The 21431-nt window shown below is 39.3% G+C and overlaps 2 protein-coding genes across 4 annotated transcripts in view; one reads left to right on the top strand and one right to left on the bottom strand.

Moving 5' to 3' along the window:
- Positions 1-1489: 1489 nt before the first annotated feature.
- Positions 1490-6872, top strand: LOC143033908 (uncharacterized). Its single transcript, XM_076199545.1, has 2 exons — positions 1490-2210; positions 2713-6872. The coding sequence occupies exon 1, from the start codon at positions 1772-1774 to the stop codon at positions 2204-2206; it is 435 nt and encodes a 144-aa protein (XP_076055660.1). The 5' UTR covers positions 1490-1771; the 3' UTR covers positions 2207-2210; positions 2713-6872.
- The window catches only part of RhoGDI (rho GDP-dissociation inhibitor), a 27068-nt gene continuing 12490 nt past the window's right edge, over positions 6854-21431 (bottom strand). For all 3 annotated transcript variants that reach the window (XM_076199543.1, XM_076199542.1, XM_076199544.1), the window contains exons 4-5: positions 20156-20255; positions 6854-11142 (exon numbers count right to left, since the gene is read on the bottom strand). In XM_076199543.1, coding sequence (XP_076055658.1) covers positions 10946-11142; positions 20156-20255 — 297 coding nt within the window. In that variant the 3' untranslated portion in view covers positions 6854-10945. The remainder of the gene's footprint in view (positions 11143-20155; positions 20256-21431) is intronic.

The following is a 21431-nucleotide window of genomic DNA, read 5'->3' as shown; positions in this document are numbered from 1 at the left end:
TTTGCCAGGTTGGGAACAATTTTGGTTGCTGCCATTTGTAGTCTCGATCTTGTTTATATCCTTCGCTCTATGCAAGATCTAAGAATATAAGGTCTAACCACTTCCGACCGAATTTCGAGGGAGTTGGCGCAGCGGGACCGTGAACGTCACCTGGCTGTTCAAGGTGGGGTTAGCGGGTCCTATAGCTGTCAGTTGAAGCTGGTCCGTCGTTGAAAAATGACGTTGCCTCCGCTCGCACCGCTCCACGCAATTAGTTATATTCTGACAAATATTACATAAAATATATATATAAATATATATAAAATATTATAGTTCCTGTCTATATATGAATATATAATATATATGATATATAATATATAAGATATTATAGTTCCTGTCTTCCTTGGCGTTTCACAGTTTTCTGCAGTGTATCACAAAGAGAAAATGGACTCAGCCAAATGACGTCAGAAGCTGCGCAGAAGATTTCAAACGGTCTGACCTGTATATTTAGACCTTGGTTCTATGTAAGGACCATACTACTGACGCATATTCCAGTCTTGGGCGGATCGGGCTTCGATTCTTTTTATACCATCTCTTCATACATATAGTTAAACGCCACTTTAATATTCTACAGTACTCCATACGTCTCTCCTACAGACCTGCTGATATGACTGTCAGGTGACAGGTTGTCTTTTATCAACACTCAAATCTTTCTCATATTTTTTTAACGAGTTCACTTCCTAAGGAACATTTTAAAGGTCCTCTTCTGCCACTATTGCCCATTTCCAGTACTTTGCATTTCTTAGTATTAAACTTCATTTCCCATTTTTGGCTACATGCAAAAACAGTGTTTATATCTTCTTGTAATAGTCTACCGCCATCCTCGTTTGTCACTCTTCTCATGATTCTTGCGTCATCTACAAACATGTTTGTCATTGTTAATACCTTTGTTCTTTGTTTCTGTATATTGGTAATTCATATGTTACAGATTTTCCTGATGATGTCTCCTTGAAGACGAAACGTTGAAAATATATGAATAATTTTTTTGGCAATCTGGTTTATGCCCACCCCCCACATGGCCGAGTCCTTGTTAGAAAGCTTGAAAATACTGATAAGAAGAATAACAACCTCCTCAATGCTGTCGAACTTAACAATGCATATATATATATACATATATATATATATATATATATATATGTATATGTATATATATGTGTGTGTGTGTGTGTGTGTGTGTGTAATGAATCTTGACCCATTTAGATACAGACGAGTAGAGATTTTTTTACATAGTATAATTGTCACAGTATAATGTATTAAACAACATTCAGAACAACACGTTCGATCCAGAGCTTCCCGGAAAGTAGACCCGATAATCAGGTCTTCTGTTTCGTTCTATCACCTCGAAAAACAATGAACAAAGAGTCTACAGGGCGGGTTGTGCCTGACTTTGCTTCCATTGTCCATGGTCATGTCCTCAACGTGGTCTTTTGTCAAATATTCAAATAAAGCATCTACAGCTGACAGCGTTCAGTTGGAAGAACAGAGTCACTCACAACAGAGGAGTTCACGTACAGAGGAGTTCACGTTGTTTGTCGCGTTTTCTGAATTTAAGAGTGCATTTCCAAAAGGAAGAAATAAGAGCACAGAAGAGTTTAGTAGTTTCGTTTAAAGAAGGGTAAAAACGGTAATAAAGAAGGAAGAATTCTGCCTTGAATTCGCCAGGAAGGACTTCAAAGAAAATATTGAGAAGAAGACGCCTTTCTCTTTCTCGTAGGCCTTCAGGTGAGACAAGATGCACACGAAGAGTCTGAAACCGCTCCAGTTGGGTTCATCAGTTCCTCTCCTTTTCCTCATCTTGGCAGTAACCAGAGGGTACCAGATGACTCCCAATCAGGAAGCCGATGTCATCATCGACCAAGGCTCTCACACAACCCTGCAGGTGAACAAACCAGGTCTGCTGTACTGCTATGCCCAGGCCCAAGAATCTTACCCGCTGTATAACCTTCACGTGTCATGGATCGACAGCAAGGGCCAGGAAGTGCCCATCCTGAAATCGACTTCGACGGATCTCCCTGCGCTCTACACCGTTGGGGAGGAGTATCGCATCCCTCACTCCTACCTCGTTTTCTCCCACTTCGATAAGACCTTGATCGGGACTTACGAGTGTCTTCTGAAGTGCGACGGCATTCAGATTGCCAATCAGACTATAAAGGTTGATAGTGAATGAAAGGGTAAGTATATAAGCTTTCAAATTGTGTCTTCAGACCCCTCCTTTTGTGATCAAATGAACGGGCACACACACACACGCACACGCACACGTTGTGTAAAGTCACAGCATAACCCATAGATTAGGCAATATATGAGCTCTGAACTCTCATCCGAAAGGGTAATGATTGTCGATCACGGGACGAGCACGTGATCTAAGACCCTGGTGAATCGCATACACACGATTTGGGTGTGGAAAAATATATACCAAGAATGAGCGGGAGATAATATCGAGCAAAGGTTTGGTTTAACAAAAGGTGTGAGACAGCAAGAAAAAAAAAGAGAGATAAGCCACGGGATAGGTGGAGAAAGCAAAGGACTGCTAGAAAGAAATACAAGAGATCATGTGGTGAAAAGGGAGTGGGAGGTTGTCTTCAATGTTTACTTCATGAAATATATAAATACTAAAAATTTACGAATCCCTGACCTAATAACCTTCCTCATACTTTTTCTCGTATATTCTTCCAGGATCCAGTCAAGAGATGACGGCATGGATCACAACGACCTTCTTGTCGAGAAGAGGAGGAAGCAGGGGTTGTAGAAGCCTAGCTCCATCTTCTGTGTGTTTATGGCGCCGTCGATGCAACATCACAAGAACGCTAATGTGACTTTCATCAAGACTTTCGACCTTTCCGGCGTGTATTTTGTCTCCTGGTTGTAAATCATGACGTTGATCCCTTGATTACCAAGAAATACATATTCCACTGCGTCAGAGTCCCTATGGTTTGTGTAGTGAGACCACAATTGGAGGTCTAACAGATGAAGCGATATGACGTCATTTTGCCAGAATTCTAAGTCGTGTGGTGATCGACGCACGCTAGACGTCAGGATTTATAATGATTTTTATTGGATTCATGTTATTATTGTAAATTAAAACAAAACCATGTAACATGTTACTTCATATACATGAATTGTTCGGTTTGCAGTATTTGTGGAAGTTGAGAAAGTACTCTGTCACTTGGTTTGTGGGATTGTGAGTTACCAGCGAGTTATTTTTGGAGTATAAAATTGCACCAGCTTATATAAATATCAATCTGTTGCCCATTTACGAATTTGTAAAGCAAATTAAAGCATCTTCCAATCTACTCCCACGAGTCGTATAATTGCACTAACCTCGGTCATGTCACTCCTGCAAACTTTTCTCTCATATATTCATATTCTGCTTGGTTTTCCTATTCCATGCGTACCATCTCGCTGCGTCCAGTCAGTAACATACTTGCTCTATCTCCCGTATTCATTTCCGGCTGCCTTCCCTAATCAATTCCATTTTCTCTCTTTTAACATCTCAACGATATCTTGCACTCTTATCTGCTCTCTTAATCAACTTGCTTTCTGTCTTTCATTATTAATCCCGACGTTGATGTTTTCACTACTTTCTGTGTTGGGATTTTTCAGTGATAAAATTTGGGTGTCATACATAGAATTTCTTGTGATGTCCCCATATCTTCCAAACATTTCATAACCAATCGCAGTGAGTCTTCTTTAATTTTATTTATATTATTATTTTCACCATTTGTGTAGATTGCCGCCAGGCGATTTCATTCACCCAAGGGAAAACTCGTTGGTTTTAGTTTCGTAAAATTTGTTTTCTAATTGCCGCCAGTAAAGTATGTGCTTTCTACTTAACTACAATACAATTCTAATTTGGCTTATATCAGTCATTTCAAACCAGTTCAGGATACAGGATTATGTCTATTTTAACTAACTTTAATTGCAGTGACGTAGTTTACAAGTAGTTATTCTAGTGTGTTTATTCAGGAGAGGGGACGTTACTGGACTTACCAATGAAGACAATATGAAGCCATTCGAAGGAGAAATAAGGCATCACTCGTGTGATCTAATCATAGTTTACCTCACGGCACATCTTATCAGTTTACAAGATAAGACATCACATGATACAGGATCTTTATTACCATCTTCATCCAACACACATTTAGTGTACATTATAGTACTTCCTCCTTGAAATTCATTCTTGTTCCCATTTTCTCTTTCATCTATTTACTGTTTACACAACTTTAGTAACATTTCTCCTTTTTCTTCCTTAAACTTGCATCTAACCTCCATCTCCTTTTTACCAGCTTGTGAAAAAATATTCCACCCCACTCCTCTGAACACAATCACAACGAAATTATTCAGTACTCTGAATTACCCTTTTTGACACTAGTAGAATGGCTCCTCAACTACCCTACCATCAATAAATCAACCTTCCTGGTTCTTGTATAATTGTATCATAAATTCCTTTCGATTACTCTAAGTTGTATGTGCCACGGTTCCAGTATCTTTTATTATAAACACATGAAAAGCTTTATATGGTTATTCAAATATATGATATACAATTTATACATGTAGGCGCAGGAATTTTAGACTCGACAGCCATATTCCATTTCTAAACTTAATGATCAGATAAGTTGTTGACAAAATAACGCATGACTTTCTTGTTGCCATGTTCATTATCTGGCACATTAGTTCATATGTAAGGTATATATTGTACTATGAATTCATCGTCCTTAACGTCATACCACCTAGTCTCCTTTCTCACAAATTTATTTTTCATAGACATTACGAGTTGGTTGTCTTTCAGTTAAAGTTAAAGAAACACAGATTCACAGGTATGTTTTTCTTATTCAGTATTCTTGACAAATTATCAATTATTTCAATGAAGTTGTGCTTAGAAAAAATGATTTATGAAAAAAATGCTCTTCGGTGGTGACGGTAAAAAACATGACTAGGTTATACAATGGACTAACTGACACCTTTGAAGTGAAGACTGGATTAAGACAAGATTGTCCACTGCTTTGCACTATTCTCCAATTGTTGCTTGAGTGGATGCCTAGCCTTTTTAATGCATGGGGAAAATAGGCATTACAAGTACAAGGACCCAATGCTAATTATTATACGTTTTCTCAACAAATATACACTACCAAACTATGTATCTATTATTAAAACCCATACAGAAACGAACAGCATTAATATCAATTAAAAGCTTGGGCGTACAAGTGAATACGTTCAATCTTATAAACCATGTTAAGTTTTCATTCTTTTGAATGGTTAAATCGGGAGGGCACCCCCATGCACCGCTTTGCTTTGCCCGGAGGCCTAGACATTACTGGGGCCGCATACTCAAAACGAGCCTTTCATGAAGGCTGCATACTCGAAACGAGCCTTCCATTGATGAATTGCACATTTACGAAAGGAGTTTTACATGTAACTTTAATTACAATACATATTTCTGGGGCAATTTTGGTGCACCTTAGAACGGGGGTCACATGTATACCTATACCCTTAAGATCAGTGTTCACTCCTAGACATTTTTTTTTAGTAGTAGATCAATAAATTCACAATATTATGTTATGTTTTTTTCAACATTTGTTTCTTAATATTGTTTAACAAGAGATGTTCACTTGTGCTTTAAGCATTATATCTATTTCATCTTCCAGGTTACAGTAAGGTTCAATAAAACATGTTATAACCAAAATGGAAAATGCTGTATTCACCCCATCCAATGGTCGATGGTTACAAAACTGAAAATAACCAAGTAACAGGACCATTATCCATCATCCTCCCCACTTGTTATGGGGGGGAGATAAGCCTGCTCTGTTCAAGAACCCCCTCCACATCTCCAATACAACCCTGTGCAATTAATGCCAACACAAACCATTCTTCTCCATCTTTGTCCTTTCTAAAGTAGCAATGTATACCAAATGCATAGATTATAACACTTCAAAGTATTCCCTACATTTTTCCTGCCTCTATCCCAGGCCTTCCATAATGGCCAACCAAGAGACCACTTGTGAGGAATGGGAAATCAAATTTCGTACCTTTTGATACAAGACCTGGCATGAGTTTACACATTTCAGTGCATAAAATGTAGTGCTCAGTAAAATACACAAAAAATATATACAAAGAATTATAAATAAATAAAGTGCCTCTCTCCAACCGTTTTTCTATGTATATTTACCACAGGGTTACTGGTATTTAGCATGTAGCAGTTTTTTCTTAACAACCCATAGATTTATGATTAGCTCTGCATTCAGGAGACAAAAACCATATTACACTGTTCCAGTCTTCATACCTCAAAGATGAGAGTGGACTGCATAAGAGTACATGGTTCATTTGTTTGTGACCTATGGAGCACAAAAACTCGTCAAATCACAAAACAAGTGTCATGCTAACAATCTTCAAGCTTCTTACACAATCAATATTTACTGCAAATATCCAAATATTGACTCCTAAACTGTAACACAACCTGAATTGTGAAGCAAGTAGACTGACATAAGATCTGAGCCAGATGACAATGATAAAATCATGTCTCAATAATTATTCCCAGTTGATGACAGCTGGAAGAGTGAAGAGAGAAAAGAAGGAGAAGAGAGAATCCATTGAACATTATGTCACCATAGTGATTTTATAATTATCCTTCCTGAAACCTGACACCTCAACAATCTGCTGAAAAGCTAGCATTGCCCTCAATGTTGCTGCACTTCCTGTAACCTAGCCTCATAGACACAAGAATAATGTATGTAAATGTATTTGTTTTCACTGTTTGGTGATGTGCACATTTATAATTTCACAGAACATAAATCTGAACAGTCTGTTGTTGTTGTTGTTGTTGTTTTTTGTTTTTTTTTTTGCAAACAACAGCAATATATAACAATTGCAGAATTTGCAGGTTAACTAGTGATACTGACTGAGGCTGACTTTACTTGCAAGATGATTTGGCATTAATAATAACAACAATAAATAAACAAAAATAATAATATTAATGATAACTGGATTCATGACATTAGATAATGACTGTGTAAGAGCTGCTTCAGCAAAGGGAGTAATTCTTCCGTCACCCAGATATACACTACTCCCACAAGCAGTTTACTCGACTTGAAGCCTGAATGAGAATGGACTGCCAACTCTGTCAGCACACTTGAACACACATACTGTACTAACTAAACACATGCTTCACAAAATTTGCACTAGGCATCCTTTATAATTCATGTATCACAGAAAATGGAATATATATTTCTTTTTGTGAGCTGTAGATGTCCAATTATTGTCGTTTACATAATCACAGCAACTCAGGATACATTTATCAAATGGATATGATTTCCGCATGGCTCTTGCTTCTCCAGTACATACAAATGCTTTTGATCAAACAAGTTACTACAGCAAAGCAGGACCAGGTGGGTAAAAGCATGATACATGCATGTACACGTGCACACACACGCACACATACAAATGGAATGGAGCAGTCTAGGGATGAAGGTGAATACTACATACCAAATCCAGACAATGGGATTGAGCACCATTAACTACCTACCAAGGGAACAAAGCTAACAACAAGACAGGTCTAGTTTGTGCACTGGACTGTTCATGTGCACTACTGACAACTATTCTTTTCTGCCACACACCAAACATTAATTCTTTCAGCATGGTGACATACTTCAGACTTATCTATGAAACAATATGATTGTACTCACAAAGGAGTCTTTTGATAAGCTTTGGGCACCAGAGCTAATTACCATAATTCACTTGTAACAAAGGCACTCAAATTAATATACTGGAATGTTTGTGCCCCCCTCCCCACTGTCTTTTGGTATATCTTATTCATATGCAAGAAAAAATTTGATTTGTAAAATTTGTAATAGAATACTTTTCATATTTGATCCTAGTCATAAAATTACCTCATGCACACTCCTCAATTGGTCCATCCTACAATATGAAAATGAGCCTATGTCCTGTAGCCACTTGCATTTTCATTCTAGCTTAAACTCGATTGTTTCATTCAACTGAAGAATGCCCTTCAGACTGTATGGGATGACTTTCACAATACAATTACTTCATTCAGTCCTGGATCTTAAAATAAAAGTGGTGCCAAGCACAATAAACCTTGCACAGCAGCCATAATTTTAGTGCAGGTTAATACTGAATTGCTCTACCAAGATAAAGGTCATATGGTGCCTTATGCAATTTCCTATATGTTGATAAAAATCTACATCTGCTGATATTCAAGTTATATCTTATAAAAAAAAATAATAATAATAAATAAAAATCTAACAGAGTTGGACCTTTCAGGGTCACTCCCGGTCAGTTTTTGACATGTGAAAGCCCACACAATGATAATAGTAAACAACTATCTGCAATAGTTCGAGTTAGGCCCTCTGCGATCTCAAGTTTGTGACTTTTAAAGAAAAGCACTAATCTTCAAAATTGTGTATTTCACTACTGTGATAAACTGTATCATAATGAAGAAATTTAAAGACCATTTTGGTCTTGGTTTGAAGCAAACCAGACAAAATTTGAAAGTTACAACTAAAAATAATTTAATTTTTCAGTGACCTTGACAACCCAATTACTCAATTCTATAAGGTCATGCCAGCAACAGGCACCTGCAATCAGTGGTCCAACAAAAAGAAAGTCGAGAGAACCACATCCATGCTTCCATTTTTAAAACCTGTCCACTTCACCTCCCTTTGAAGGTGCAGTCCCAAAGGACAGCATCTCCTATTTACCCAATACTTCCATGAACCTGACATTTCTTCCACCTTTTCACATAAGAGAGCTGAAAACTGGTAACAACTACTTTAAGCTGGTGACAAAAAATTAGTCCCACACTAATACAACACAGACATCAGTCCATTTCTTCCAAGAGATCTTTGGGTGGGCCTGGAGACTTGTGTTTTCAGTCAGTGAAACTCCTAACAATTATCACTATTTAAGGGACATAATGGGACCATTCTCCACCATTAACAAGTTTTATGTAAACTGATCAAGCCATTTTCCCACAATATTGCTAAAATATCAAAGAAAAACTGAAAATACCTCAATCAAGGACTGCGTCCAGATGTGGTAACAAGCCTGATACTCACTATAACAAGATATGGCCACTTGATATTAATAAATTGATTAATACATGAAGATAAGCTTGCTTAACTGTGAATTGAAGTCAACTTAATGAGGCACTTAGAGGTTGAAAAGATGAGTGCTGCCAACACCCAATTTATTTCTAGATGATGAAACATAACCACCATTACTGAATACAAGCATCATAGTTTGGAGGTACACATATTCTAAACCCATATGTCTAATTAAATTTTTACACCTAAGGAGACTCCTAAAACTACATATTGGAGACAATTGCATACTACTAAAGACCAGAGGAGACTGGTTTGAGCCCCTACCCGTCATTATAGCAGACTTTGCAATTCCCTAGAAGGCATGTACCACAGCATTTACACCATCTGTCCAGTACCTTAATAATCCATTCTCTTCAGCTTCTGCTAAAATTGTTACTTCATGCTATCAGCTTCCCATCTAAGGAACACTACATACAGGTCAAGGATCTGAGGGTACCTACACGTGGTCAGGTATTTCTATATGGCTGGATCAAAGAATAAGGTAATATATGAAACTCCCCCCACCCCAACTGAATGATAATGATAAAAAAGTAAAAGTAAAAGAAAGTAAAAATACAACTTTTTCTGACAACTAATTTCATCAAGGCTAGGGAAAACCCTGGCTCACTCATTCTTCCCAAAGTATGTGAGAGGTGAAAAGGAACAAGAAGGAGAAAGGTGCAAAGTGGCTAGGATGTTGTGAGCATTGACATTTCCGAGTAGCACCAATCCCCACAGAAACACGCATACATGTATGCTTGCGCACGCACACACACACACGAGAGAGAGCACACACTCACTCACACATACCCAATTATAAGAACTGGACACTAAAGGCATGAGCAGAACTGTATTCTGAGACTGGGCACCCCAAGAATAACCTGTTCTGTAATGCACAATTAGACACACACACATGCAATCCTGTGTATATCCCAACTACATCACTGTGTTTCAAGTCTCCAAATCCCTGGCAACACAGTATTTTAAGGCATAAAGGGACTAATCAACTGACCATTTTTTTTTTTTTGCACAAGTACAGAGAGAAGATGAGGTAAGCAAGCTCTATCTTCACACACCATTGTGTCAAGCTAGTTCCTCTCATGTCTTTATCAATCTGGTATACCATATCATTACAAACAAACCAGACCCACACACACACATATGCAAACTTCAAATGAACCTATGGACCATGGTGATCATTTGGACTTGCAAGCTGTTCTACTGCAACATAGGAACAATGTTGGAAGGCTTCTTACTTAACAATATGCTTATGGCTTAAATGTTGGTTACAATTTTTTTTTCTGTAATAAGAACATTTCCTTTATGATACAAACAAGTCTCGAGACTTTTTAAGCACATCAGGCCTCCTAGTTCCTCTGCACATTCCCATGACCAGCTGATCTCGATTAAAAATGAAGCTTGTTGATTTTGTCAAGAAACCAAATTAATCTTTACCATCAACTGAACTGGTTGGATACAAAGTAAAAACCACACCAGCACAGCGTCAAAGCTTCAATTCCGAATGATTTCAGATGTTCTGGGCATATGCATGTCATGCATCATTACACTGGGGTACAACTTATCACTACAATGTTAGATAATAACACATCTGATTGCCCCTTCCCCCAACTCCTAGGCTCTCCTGTCACGGAAACTCAATATATTAGCAGGAGCATCTCTCTCTAAATCTCATTCTACCTATGCACACACACGCACACAAAAGACACAAGCTCCCTGTTCAACCTGTCTCCTGATCGACTCAGGAGGTGAAACACATGACACCTCCCCCCAGAAAGTGCCATCGAGTCACTTCTTCAGTTCCAGTCCTTCTTGATATCAAATGACCACTCCCACTTCAGATGTTCATTGCCATCATCATCTGTGAACAGGGACTTGACCGTGTAGTGCCCACGAGCCATGAGGCCAGAGGGGGCATCTTCCATTGGAGTCGTGTAGGACTGGATTTCTTCCTTGGGTGCATAGGATCCAACCATGTGAGTCATCTTGTCAACTGTCGCAAAAGGTTAAAAACAAGTTAGGGCAAGATACCCAAGGTACTACTATATTGTTGCTGTAAGATAGAAACAAACAAGCATACCCACACATGCACACAAGAGAAGATGATACTCTCACAAGATTAGATTTGTTACTAACCAAAGAGCCAGACATCATTAGCTCATTGAACTACCTTTGCCCAGTAGGAAATAGTGACCATGTTACAACTGAATTTCAGTTGGAGGATGAGGAAATAGCGCCAAGGAATGAACAACACAGACAAGGGAGACTCAATTTTAGGAAAGCTGATTACTTAGGGTTGAGAAAATTATTTGTAGAAACAAACTGGGAGGAATTCATGAATACCACAGGAATAAGGAGGAAATGGGAAATCTTCTCGACGTTTACAATCTAGGAGTGAAAAAACACATGCCAAAGACTAGAGAAAGGAAGAAGCAAAAACAGGATTGGTGTAACAAAAAAATGTGAGATTGCAAAAAAGACCAGGGATGCGGCTTGGGGGAAAATGGAGAAAGAAAAGAAGCTTACAAACATGCTAGAAATGACTATACAAGAATTTGCAGTGAGGAAGAAAATTTAAAAAGAGGTGTAGTAGAAAAAAACAAAGTTGAACCAAAACTGTTTTACAGGTTCATTAATGTTAAATTGACACACAGGGAAGAAATCACAAAGTTAATAATAGAATGTGAAGTCTTTGAAGAGGCCTCAGCTCAAGTAGAAATAATGAAAGAAAGTTTCCAATCTGTCTTCACAAAAGAGCACAACTCTTTCAAGAAAAGTGAGGGAAACAAAAAACCAGGTTTAGAAGATATAAATGTGGAAGTGAAGGAAGTGCTCAATCTCGTGGGATCATAGACTGGATACTACAGAATGTAAGGAACAACTAGTGGATAATTTCCAGTCTTACCTCATGTTCAATGAAAGAAGGCATTGTGCCACTTGATTGGAAAAGCACATGATACCAATTCACAAAGGTGGAAACAAGGAAACAGTTAAATTATAGTCCATTATCATTAACCAGCACAACAGTGAAATTATGTGAAAGAATTTAAAAGATTGATGCACCAAATATCTTGAAAAGATGAACATTCTGACAGACAGTCACTTTGGTTTCAGATCTCAAAGGTCATGTGTGTTGAACCTTTCAAGCTTTTACTCAAGTGATTGATGTGCTGCAAGAGAGAGAGAGGGTTGGGTGGACTGTGTGTACCTGGACCTAGAAGAGCCATTTGATAAAGTACCTCACAGATGACTTGTGTGAAAATTGGAGCATGTTGGAGGAGTGAGATGCAAACTATTAGAATAAATTAAAGACTTTTTGAAGAAAAAATACATGACAAGCTGGAGAGCAGTAATGAGTGGAGTTCCACAAGGTTCAGTGTTTGCACCAATAAAGTTTGTCTATGTTAATGACATGATGTAAGGAACAACAAACTATGCCAACATGTTTGCAGATGATTCAAAAATCATGAGAAGAGTGAAACATGAAGAGGGTTTTAGAATATTGCAAAAAGATCTATATACTATTTTTGCATGGAGTCAAGAATGGGAAATGATGTTCAATACCAAAAAATGTAAAGTACTGGAAATGGGTATTAGCAGCAAAAGGACATCCTTAAACTATTCTCTGGGAAGCAAGAGCATTACAAAAGTGAAAAAGGAGAAAGACTTGGGAGTGTTGATAAAAGATAACCTGTGATGTGACAGACATATCATTGTAGGAGAGATTTATGGACTATTGCAGAAGATTAAAGTGGTGTTCCTTTATATGGACAAAGAGACGAACAAACTCATTGAAACCCAGATACATCCAAGACTGGAACACATGTCAGTAGTATGATCACCACACAGAGTGAAGTATATAATCATGATTAAGAGAATACAAAGGGCAGCAACCAAACTGGTCCCCAGCCCAGCAGATAAACCATGCAAGGAAAGACTGAAAGTACTGGATCTACCAACTTTGAAAGACTGAAGAGAAAGGTGACATGATTACAGTGTTCAGGTCACTAAAGGGAATAGATTGCATTGATAGAAGAGATCTCCTGATTGAAGATGGTCGGGCTTTATGAGGTCATGGAAGTAAATAAGACCACATGTCAAAAGGACGTGAAGAAATACAGTTTTCCATAGATACATAAATATATGGAATAGCTTAGAAGGTGATATAACACAATCTCAAACAAATGAAGAGTTCAAATCTAAAGATAATTGGAAATTGAAGATATAGATTAAGTTAGAGAACCATACATGAATTTGAGTCTTGGTATGCTAGAAAATTAGAGAATAGGAGACAGGACCCAACAACCATTGCTCGTTTCCTTTACACTAAAATTAGGTAAATGCATCATGAAAACACCAAACCTGGTCATTTTGGGTTAATAATCCTTGTATAGCAATGGGTTTTCCCCCCTTTCAAGGGAGGTAGCAAAAAATAAAGGCGTAAAATCCACTTGACCCATTCCATTCCTACATACTCCACTCCCATTCACACCCCTCCCTCCCTCTTATCTTGGCTCCTCCTGGATGACGGGTCATCCCAACATCTCGCCCACTACCCTGGGTCAGAAGCAATGTAGCAACACAGCAAACCAAAGCAAGGCTGCTTCATTCAATTGGCAACTCCCTCTCCGTCCCTTCATGCAGAAAAAGAGAAAATGGGAAGAAATCCCTTTAGGTTGCATCAAAATATCATTCACAAATTCCCTCACACCTACATCCTCCACCTATTCCCATGCATAACAGCATCATTCATACACAACCATTCTCCATTCACCCTTATCTTTTGTCTTCTCCCTCCCTCAAAAGACATTCCCTTCCATCCTTGGTTGTCCCCTCAAGTTCACTTGTACTTCTGCTTTCCACACCTTTTTTACTAATCTTTCTTCACTCATTTTTTCCATGCATCCAACCCATCCCAATAATCTCTTTCATCAACCATATCTCCAAACTCCCTTTCCACCCCCACTCTCCTCATCTACTCATCTCTCACTCTATCCAGCCTAGTAACCCCTACCATACTTTAGGCATTTCATCTCAAACACATTTAAACTCTTCCTCTCTTATGTTCCATATTTCTGCCCCATACAGTGCTGTCGACACAATTACTCCTTCATACTATCTCCTCTTAGCATCCATTCCCAAATGTCCATTTCACTTTTTAATTCCCCCGAAGACATTTACTTCTCTCAATCTACATTCTACCTCCACCTCCACTCCTCCCTTTTCTGCCACATTTGGACCCAAGTATCTAAAACTATCCACTTCCTCCAGTCTCCCTTAATACTCACATCCAATTTGCTACTACATGCTCCCCCTGTACATCATCACCTTACTTTTACCCACAATTATCTTCAACTTCCTTCTTTCACACACCTTCCCAAACTGACACTAACCTCCTTAATCCCTCGCCTGATACTGTCACAAGCGCAGTGTTATCAGCAAACAACAACTGGCTTATCTCCCTTTTTTCTTCATTTTCTTTAACCATTTCCAATCCCCTGCCCATGACCTTTGCATTTACCTCTTGCACCACCCCATCCACGTACACATTGAACAGCCATGGCAATATGACATCCCTAGCGAAGTCTCACCCTCATCTGAAACCACTCGCACTCTCCATTTCTAATTCTAACAGACTCTACTACTATAGTAAAAACTATACTGCTCTCAACAGCTTTCCTTCTATATCTGCAAAACCTCCCACAGTGCCTTTCTACCCTGTCACAAGCTTTTTGCAAATCTATAAAGGCCCAAAAACCATCCTTACTCTTTGCAAAAGCTTTCTCATATAAATATGTCTTAACATAAAAATCTGATCTACACAACCTCTACCTTTACTAAACCTACTCTGTTCCTCACCAATTACTCCCTCTGTTCCTCTCCTAATCCTCTCAATCAAAACCCTCCCAAGCCTTCCAAACTACACTTGACAAACTGATCCCCTTGAAACTATCACACTCACATTTGTCCCTTTTTCCATTGTAAAGCAGAACTATACAGACACTCTTCCATCACTCTACCCTCTTTTATACAAATTTTAACAACTTCACTAGCCAGTCCACTATCACTGCACCTCCCTTTTCTTAGTCACTCCGCATGACACCCATCTAACCCAGGTGCCTTACTTGCTCTAATCATTTTAATAATTGCTTTCACCTCATCTTCTCTCATTTTTCTCCAACTTTCCTCATTATATCTGTCATTACTGTCATTTTCTTAGTGCCTCCCACTGCAACCACCTTTCCTTCCCTATCCTAATCCACATTTAGCAACTCCCTAAAATACTCTGCCCATCTTCCTCTTACCACCACCTCTTCCATTATGTCTACATCTGCACCATTTACCTATTCTTTACTTGATTTGCCTCCCCTTCCTCTCTTAATTTCCCTCCAAAACATTTTTCTATCACTTTTAGAAACTAAATAGTGGGATACCAAATATGAGGTCAAAAGTTAAATTGCAAGATATAGCATGAAAAATCTTGGTAGAGTATAACTCTTGGGTTGACAAGGGATTGCAAGAAACAAAAGTGAATTGTCCAAACTCACTTTTGAGCTCCCTCAGAAAGTGAAGGAACAAATGATGGGTATTTGCTCATTGTAGTCATGCAGTATGGACAGTGGAGCTGCCTATTTTCAAAATCTATCAACCTTCTCACCTATATGCACCCTTACAAGGCTGATACTTAATTGCAGACTGGGCCTAAGATCCCTATCAATTTCAATTACATTCCTTGCACCATTTCATCACATGAAAAGCTGACAAGCAGCAACTGCTCCCATCCCCTATTATTTCAAGCTGGTGAAACAGAAACCACACCAATACAATGCAAACAAATGTTCAACTTTCCTCCCCAGAGTGATCCACTGAAGGGAAAGAACCAATGCCAGTTGCTGGTGCTGCTGCAAGTTTTCCACTTTGTGAAACTCAAGGCAACAAATATTACTGGGGATGGAAACCATACAAGGTTCACCCTATGTAAAAGAAAAGAAGAAAAAGAAGAAAATCATACATGAGGAAAATCAAACAGAAAAGTAGTGGTAGGAAGAATCAGGCAAACAAGAAATCAAGAGTTCTTCCCGTTACATCAGTTGGGCTGTAATCTTAGTGTCAAGATATTAATATTCAACTCAAGAATCTAAAAGGAAAGACTTAAAATACATAATAGGATGGAGAGAGAGATGGAGTTATGGAAAGAGATATGGATAGAGACATAGGCAGCACAAGTATCAACTATGAAACAAGGCATTCAATGCTTACCAGGTCCTGCATGATGAAAAGAAAGACCAAAAGTAAATGCAACACGTGTGAATCAATATCAATATATATATATATATACACACACACACACACACAGACATATACATATGCACATTTTTCCATGAGCAGCATTTCTAAGGCAATAAAATGTCAAAAGATATGTGATGGTTGGAAGAACTCAATTTTTTATTATAGATTAATTAGTTGGTAGGACCTCGGGAGTGAAGAGAGGAAAAGGAAGAGAAGGGGTGGCTATACTAGTAAGTGAAGATATAGGTAAGCATGTGGTGGAGTGGAAGGTGGTTTCTTCGAGGTTCATGTGAATGAAAGTGAAACTGAGAATGGAGATGTGGGTTCATGTGAATGAAAGTGAAACTGAGAAGGGAGATGTGGGTTTTTGTAAGTGAGTATGGGCCTGGTAGTGAGAAGAGTGTAGAGGAAAGGAAGGCTTTTTGGATAGATTTAAATGAGTTCATAGAGAGTTTAGGGAGAAATGTCAATGTCATGGTATTGGGAGACATTAATGCTAGGGTAGGAAATGAAGTGTGGAGTTCCAGGAAAAAATTGTTGTGGAAAGTTGACGGTGGAAATGTGTCTAGAAAGAGAACTGATATTAGCAAACAGAGTTTAGGAAGAAAGTCAAGCATAAGTACACATGGGAGAGGGTGGTGGATGGAAGGGTGGTACAGCGTTAATGGACTATATTGTGGTAACCACGAAAACTATAATGGACTATATTGTGGTAACCAGGAAAATAGTCAGAGTATGTACATGTTCTAATGGGAGAGAGTGGTAGAATATCAATTTTTTTTGGTGGAAAGTAAATTGAGAGTGGAAAATTGATGGAGAAATGGAGAAAGAGGAAAAGGACAGAAGGTAGGGAAGTGCTTAAATTTGAAAAAAGTACATGAAAAAGCTGAGAGGAGTGGGAGGGAGTGAAGGATAGAGTAGAAATAGGAGTGGAGGAGGAATGGAGATGGTTCAAGGTGAGAGTCACAAGGTGAGCAAAGACGGTGTATGGAACAAGGACGATGGGAGGAAATAGAAGGATAGGTAGTGAATGGTAGAATGAGGGAGTAAAGGTTGTAGAAGAGAAGTGAGCATTCACAGATTGGTTATAAAATAGGACAAAAGAATCATATGAGAGGTACAATGGAAAGAAGTACAGCATAAGATAAAGGAGGCAAACTGGAGAGCAGATGTGAAATGGGTTAAGAGTACGATATAAAATCTTTAAAAGCAATAAAAAGATGTTTTGAAAAGAAATTAAGAGAGGAAGTTGAAGCGAATCAAGTAGAAAAAAGGTAAAAGGTGCAGATGAAGAGAGGATAATGGAAGAGATGACAGTAAGAGAAAGATGGGCATTGTATTTTTGGGATTTGCTAATTGTGGAGGAGGATAGGGAGGGAAAGGTAGTTGCAGTGGGAAGCACCAAGAAAATGAATAATGAGGAAAATGGAGGAGAAATAAGGAAAGATGAGGTGAAAGCAGTTGTTAAAATTATAAGAGCAGGTGAGGCACCTGGGTTCTTGGGTGTCATGATGAGCGTCTAATAAAGGGAGGTACAGTGATGGTGGACTGGCTGGTGAGGTTGCTTAACATTTGTCTAAAAGAGGGTATAGTGCTGGAGGACTGGAGGAGTGCCTGTATAGTTCCATTTTACAAGAGAAAAGGGGACAAGTGTGTGTGTAGTAGTTTCTGAGGGATCAGTTTGTTAATTGTAGTTGGGAAGGCTTAACCCCTTCCATCCGTTGCCGCAAACGATGGCTTCATGGGAGCGAGTGTATTCGCGAGGCTGCCATATCGGCGTCTTGATTATATTTATTGTAGTCGCCCCTCCATAATGACATTCTTTCTAATTCTTTTGTAATCGCATTTTCTATGGTTATCAAAATTCACGGGTGAAGAGAGAACGATCGATATAAGCGGTGACTATATTTTATGATGCGAGTATTATTACGACACGTCGTACGGCTGGCATTGGTTGCTGCCACCGAGATCTAAGTCCATGACGCCTACGTGTGCGGCACCGTATGGAAGGGGTTAAGGGAGGGTTTTAATTGAGATGATTAGAAGAGGAACAGAGGAAGTAATTGGTGAGGAACAGTGGGTAGGAAAGGTAGAGGTTGTGTGGATCAGATTTTTGTGGTAAGACAGATGTGTGAGAAAGATTTAGGAAAAGGTAAGGATATTTTTTGGACCTTTATGGATTTGGGAAAGGCTTATGACAGGGCAGACAGGAACGCACTGTGGAAGGTATTGCAGATATATGGGATAGAAAGAAAGCTGTTAAGAGCAATCAAGTTTTTATAAGAGTAGTAGAGCTTGTGTTAGAATTAGAAATGGAGAGTGAGTGATTTGAGGTGGGGTGGGACTTCGTTAGGGATGTGTTATGTTGCCTTGGCTATTCAATTTATACATGGATGGGGTGGTGCAAGAGATAAATGTAAGGGTAATGGGCAGGGGATTGGAGATGGTTAAAAAAAATGGAGAAAAGTGGGAGATAAGCCAGTTGTTGTTTGCTGACAACACTGCGCTTGTAGCAAGATCAGACGAAGGATTAAGGAAGTTAGTGACAGTTTGGGAAGGTGTGCAAAAGAAGTTGAAGATAAATGTGGGTAAAAGTAAGGTGATGAGATGTAGAAGGGGAGAATGTGCCAGCAAACTGGAAGCGAGTTTTAAGAGAGAGAGACTGAAGTAAGCTTAAGATACTTGGGTGTGAATGTGGTGGGAAAGGGAGTACTGAAGTTGGAGGGTGAATGTAGATTGAGAGAAGTAAATGCCTTGGGAGATTAAAAAGTGTAATGAGAAATAGACATTTGGGAATGGAGGATAAGAGGAGACTGTATGAAGGAGTGATTTTGCCAACAACACTGTATGGTGCAGAAACATGTAAAATAAGAAAGAAGTTTGAATGTGTTTGAGATGAGGTGCCTAGAAGTATCATAGGGTTTACTAGGCTGAATAGAGTGAGAAATGAAGATGTGAGGAGGAAAGCAGGGCTGGAAAGGGAGTTTGGGGATAGGGTGGATATAAGAGTATTGGGATGGTTTGGACACATAGAAAGAAGGAGTGAAGAAAGGTTAGTAAAAGGTGTGGAAGGGAGAGGTGGAAGGAATGAACATGAGGAGGCAACCAAGGATGAGATGGATGGATGGGGTAAAAGGGGCATTGGGAAAGAGGGGAATGTCTGCTGAGGAAGGGAGAAGACAGAAGATAGGGGTGAGTGGAGAATGGTTGTGTATGGATGATGCTGTGATGCATGGAAGGGAGTGGGTGGGGGGTGGGGGTGAGGGAGTATGTGTGAATTACACTTTGGTGCAACCCTATCTTCTCTTTTTCTGCATAAGGGGATGTCACCAATTAAATGAAGTGGCTTTGCTGTGGATGCTGTCTTGCTACACTGCTTCTGACCCTGGGCAATGGGCGAAATGCAGGGATGACCTGCCATCCAGCAGGACCCAATATAATAGGGAAGGATGGGGGAGTGTGAGTTAACTATGTGAAAGTGGAATGGATGGGAGTGGATTTTGTGCCTTTGTTTTCTGGCTACCTCCCTTGTTTGGGGGGAATGGCCATTGGTATATGTATGTACAACTAACAGGTACCTGTCATTGGTCCTTGAAACCAAAATATCCATCACTATTGAATATACTGGAATAAAATGACAGGGCAAATCAACAAAAGACTAAAGGGGTCAGTTTATTGTGTAGTAGACAGGTATTAAACTCCTCCAGTAACCTTACCTGGGATGCCAGACCGAAAAGTACGCTGAACATATTTCAAGCCAGTCACAATTTCTCGCTGTACATGGAAGTCTATGCGGATTTTGTAGCTGATGCCTTCCTGCATAGATAAAATATAAAAATAAACAATAATAGAATTATATGTACACAAAACATACCATATTTATACATTGGGTTTATTCACCCTTACAAGGGAGGTAGCCAAAATCAAAAGGCATAATTCCACTCCCATCCATTTCATCCCCACCCACTCCACTCCCATTTACCCTCCCTTTTTTCTTGGCTCCTCCTGGATTATGGGTCATCCCTGCATCCCACCCACTACCCTGGGTCATAAGCAATGCAGCAAGACACAGCACATACACAGCAAGGCCACTTCATTTAATCATTGCCCCCGTCTCCATTCCCTCATGCAGAAAATGAGATGGAGAGAAATCCCTCACAGCTGCATCAAAATATCACTCACACATAACCACTCCCTAACCATCCCCATCTCCCAACCCACTCCACTCCATGCATCACAGCATTAACTATACACAACCATTCTCCACTCACCATTGTTTTCTCCCTTCCTTCCTCAACAGACATCCACCTTTCTTAATGCCCCTTTTACCCAATACATCCCTCTCATCCTCGGTTGCCCCCTCATGTTCACTCCATCCACCTCTGCCTTCCACACTTCTTTTACCAATCTTTTGTCACTCATTTTTTCCATATGTCCAACCCATCCCAATACTCTTTCATCAACCATATCTCCCATCTCATTTTCCACCCCAACTCTCCTACTCAGCTCCTCATTTCTCTCTATCCTACCTAGTAAACCCTACCATATTTCTCAGACCCACCTCAAACCATTCACTCTCTCCATTTCTAATTCTAACAGGCTCTACTATTCTCATAAAAACTCAGCTGCTCTTTAAAGCTTTCCTCCTATCCCATATATCTGCAGTATCTTCTGCTACAAAACCCTCTGTGAGGGGCACCATCCTAGCCTCCCAATAGGGGGGTGTGTGACGTTAAACCATATCAATCAATAAATCTTCTGCAGTGCCTTCCTTTCTACCCTGCCATAAGCCTTTTCCAAATCCATAAAGGCCCAAAAAACATCCTTACTCTTTGCTAAAGCTTTCTAACATATGTCTTACCAAAATTTTTATCCACACAACACCTATCTTTCCTAAACCCACTCTGCTCCTCACCAATTACTCTCTCTGTTCTTCTCCTAATCCTCTCAATCAAAACCCTCCCATAAGTCTTCCTAACTACATTAAAACAA

This window comes from Oratosquilla oratoria, chromosome 16, assembly GCF_046742065.1.
Source record: "Oratosquilla oratoria isolate Oo_2021 chromosome 16, ASM4674206v1, whole genome shotgun sequence".
Lineage (NCBI taxonomy): Eukaryota > Metazoa > Arthropoda > Malacostraca > Stomatopoda > Squillidae > Oratosquilla > Oratosquilla oratoria.
This window is presented reverse-complemented; position numbering and strand designations above follow the sequence as displayed.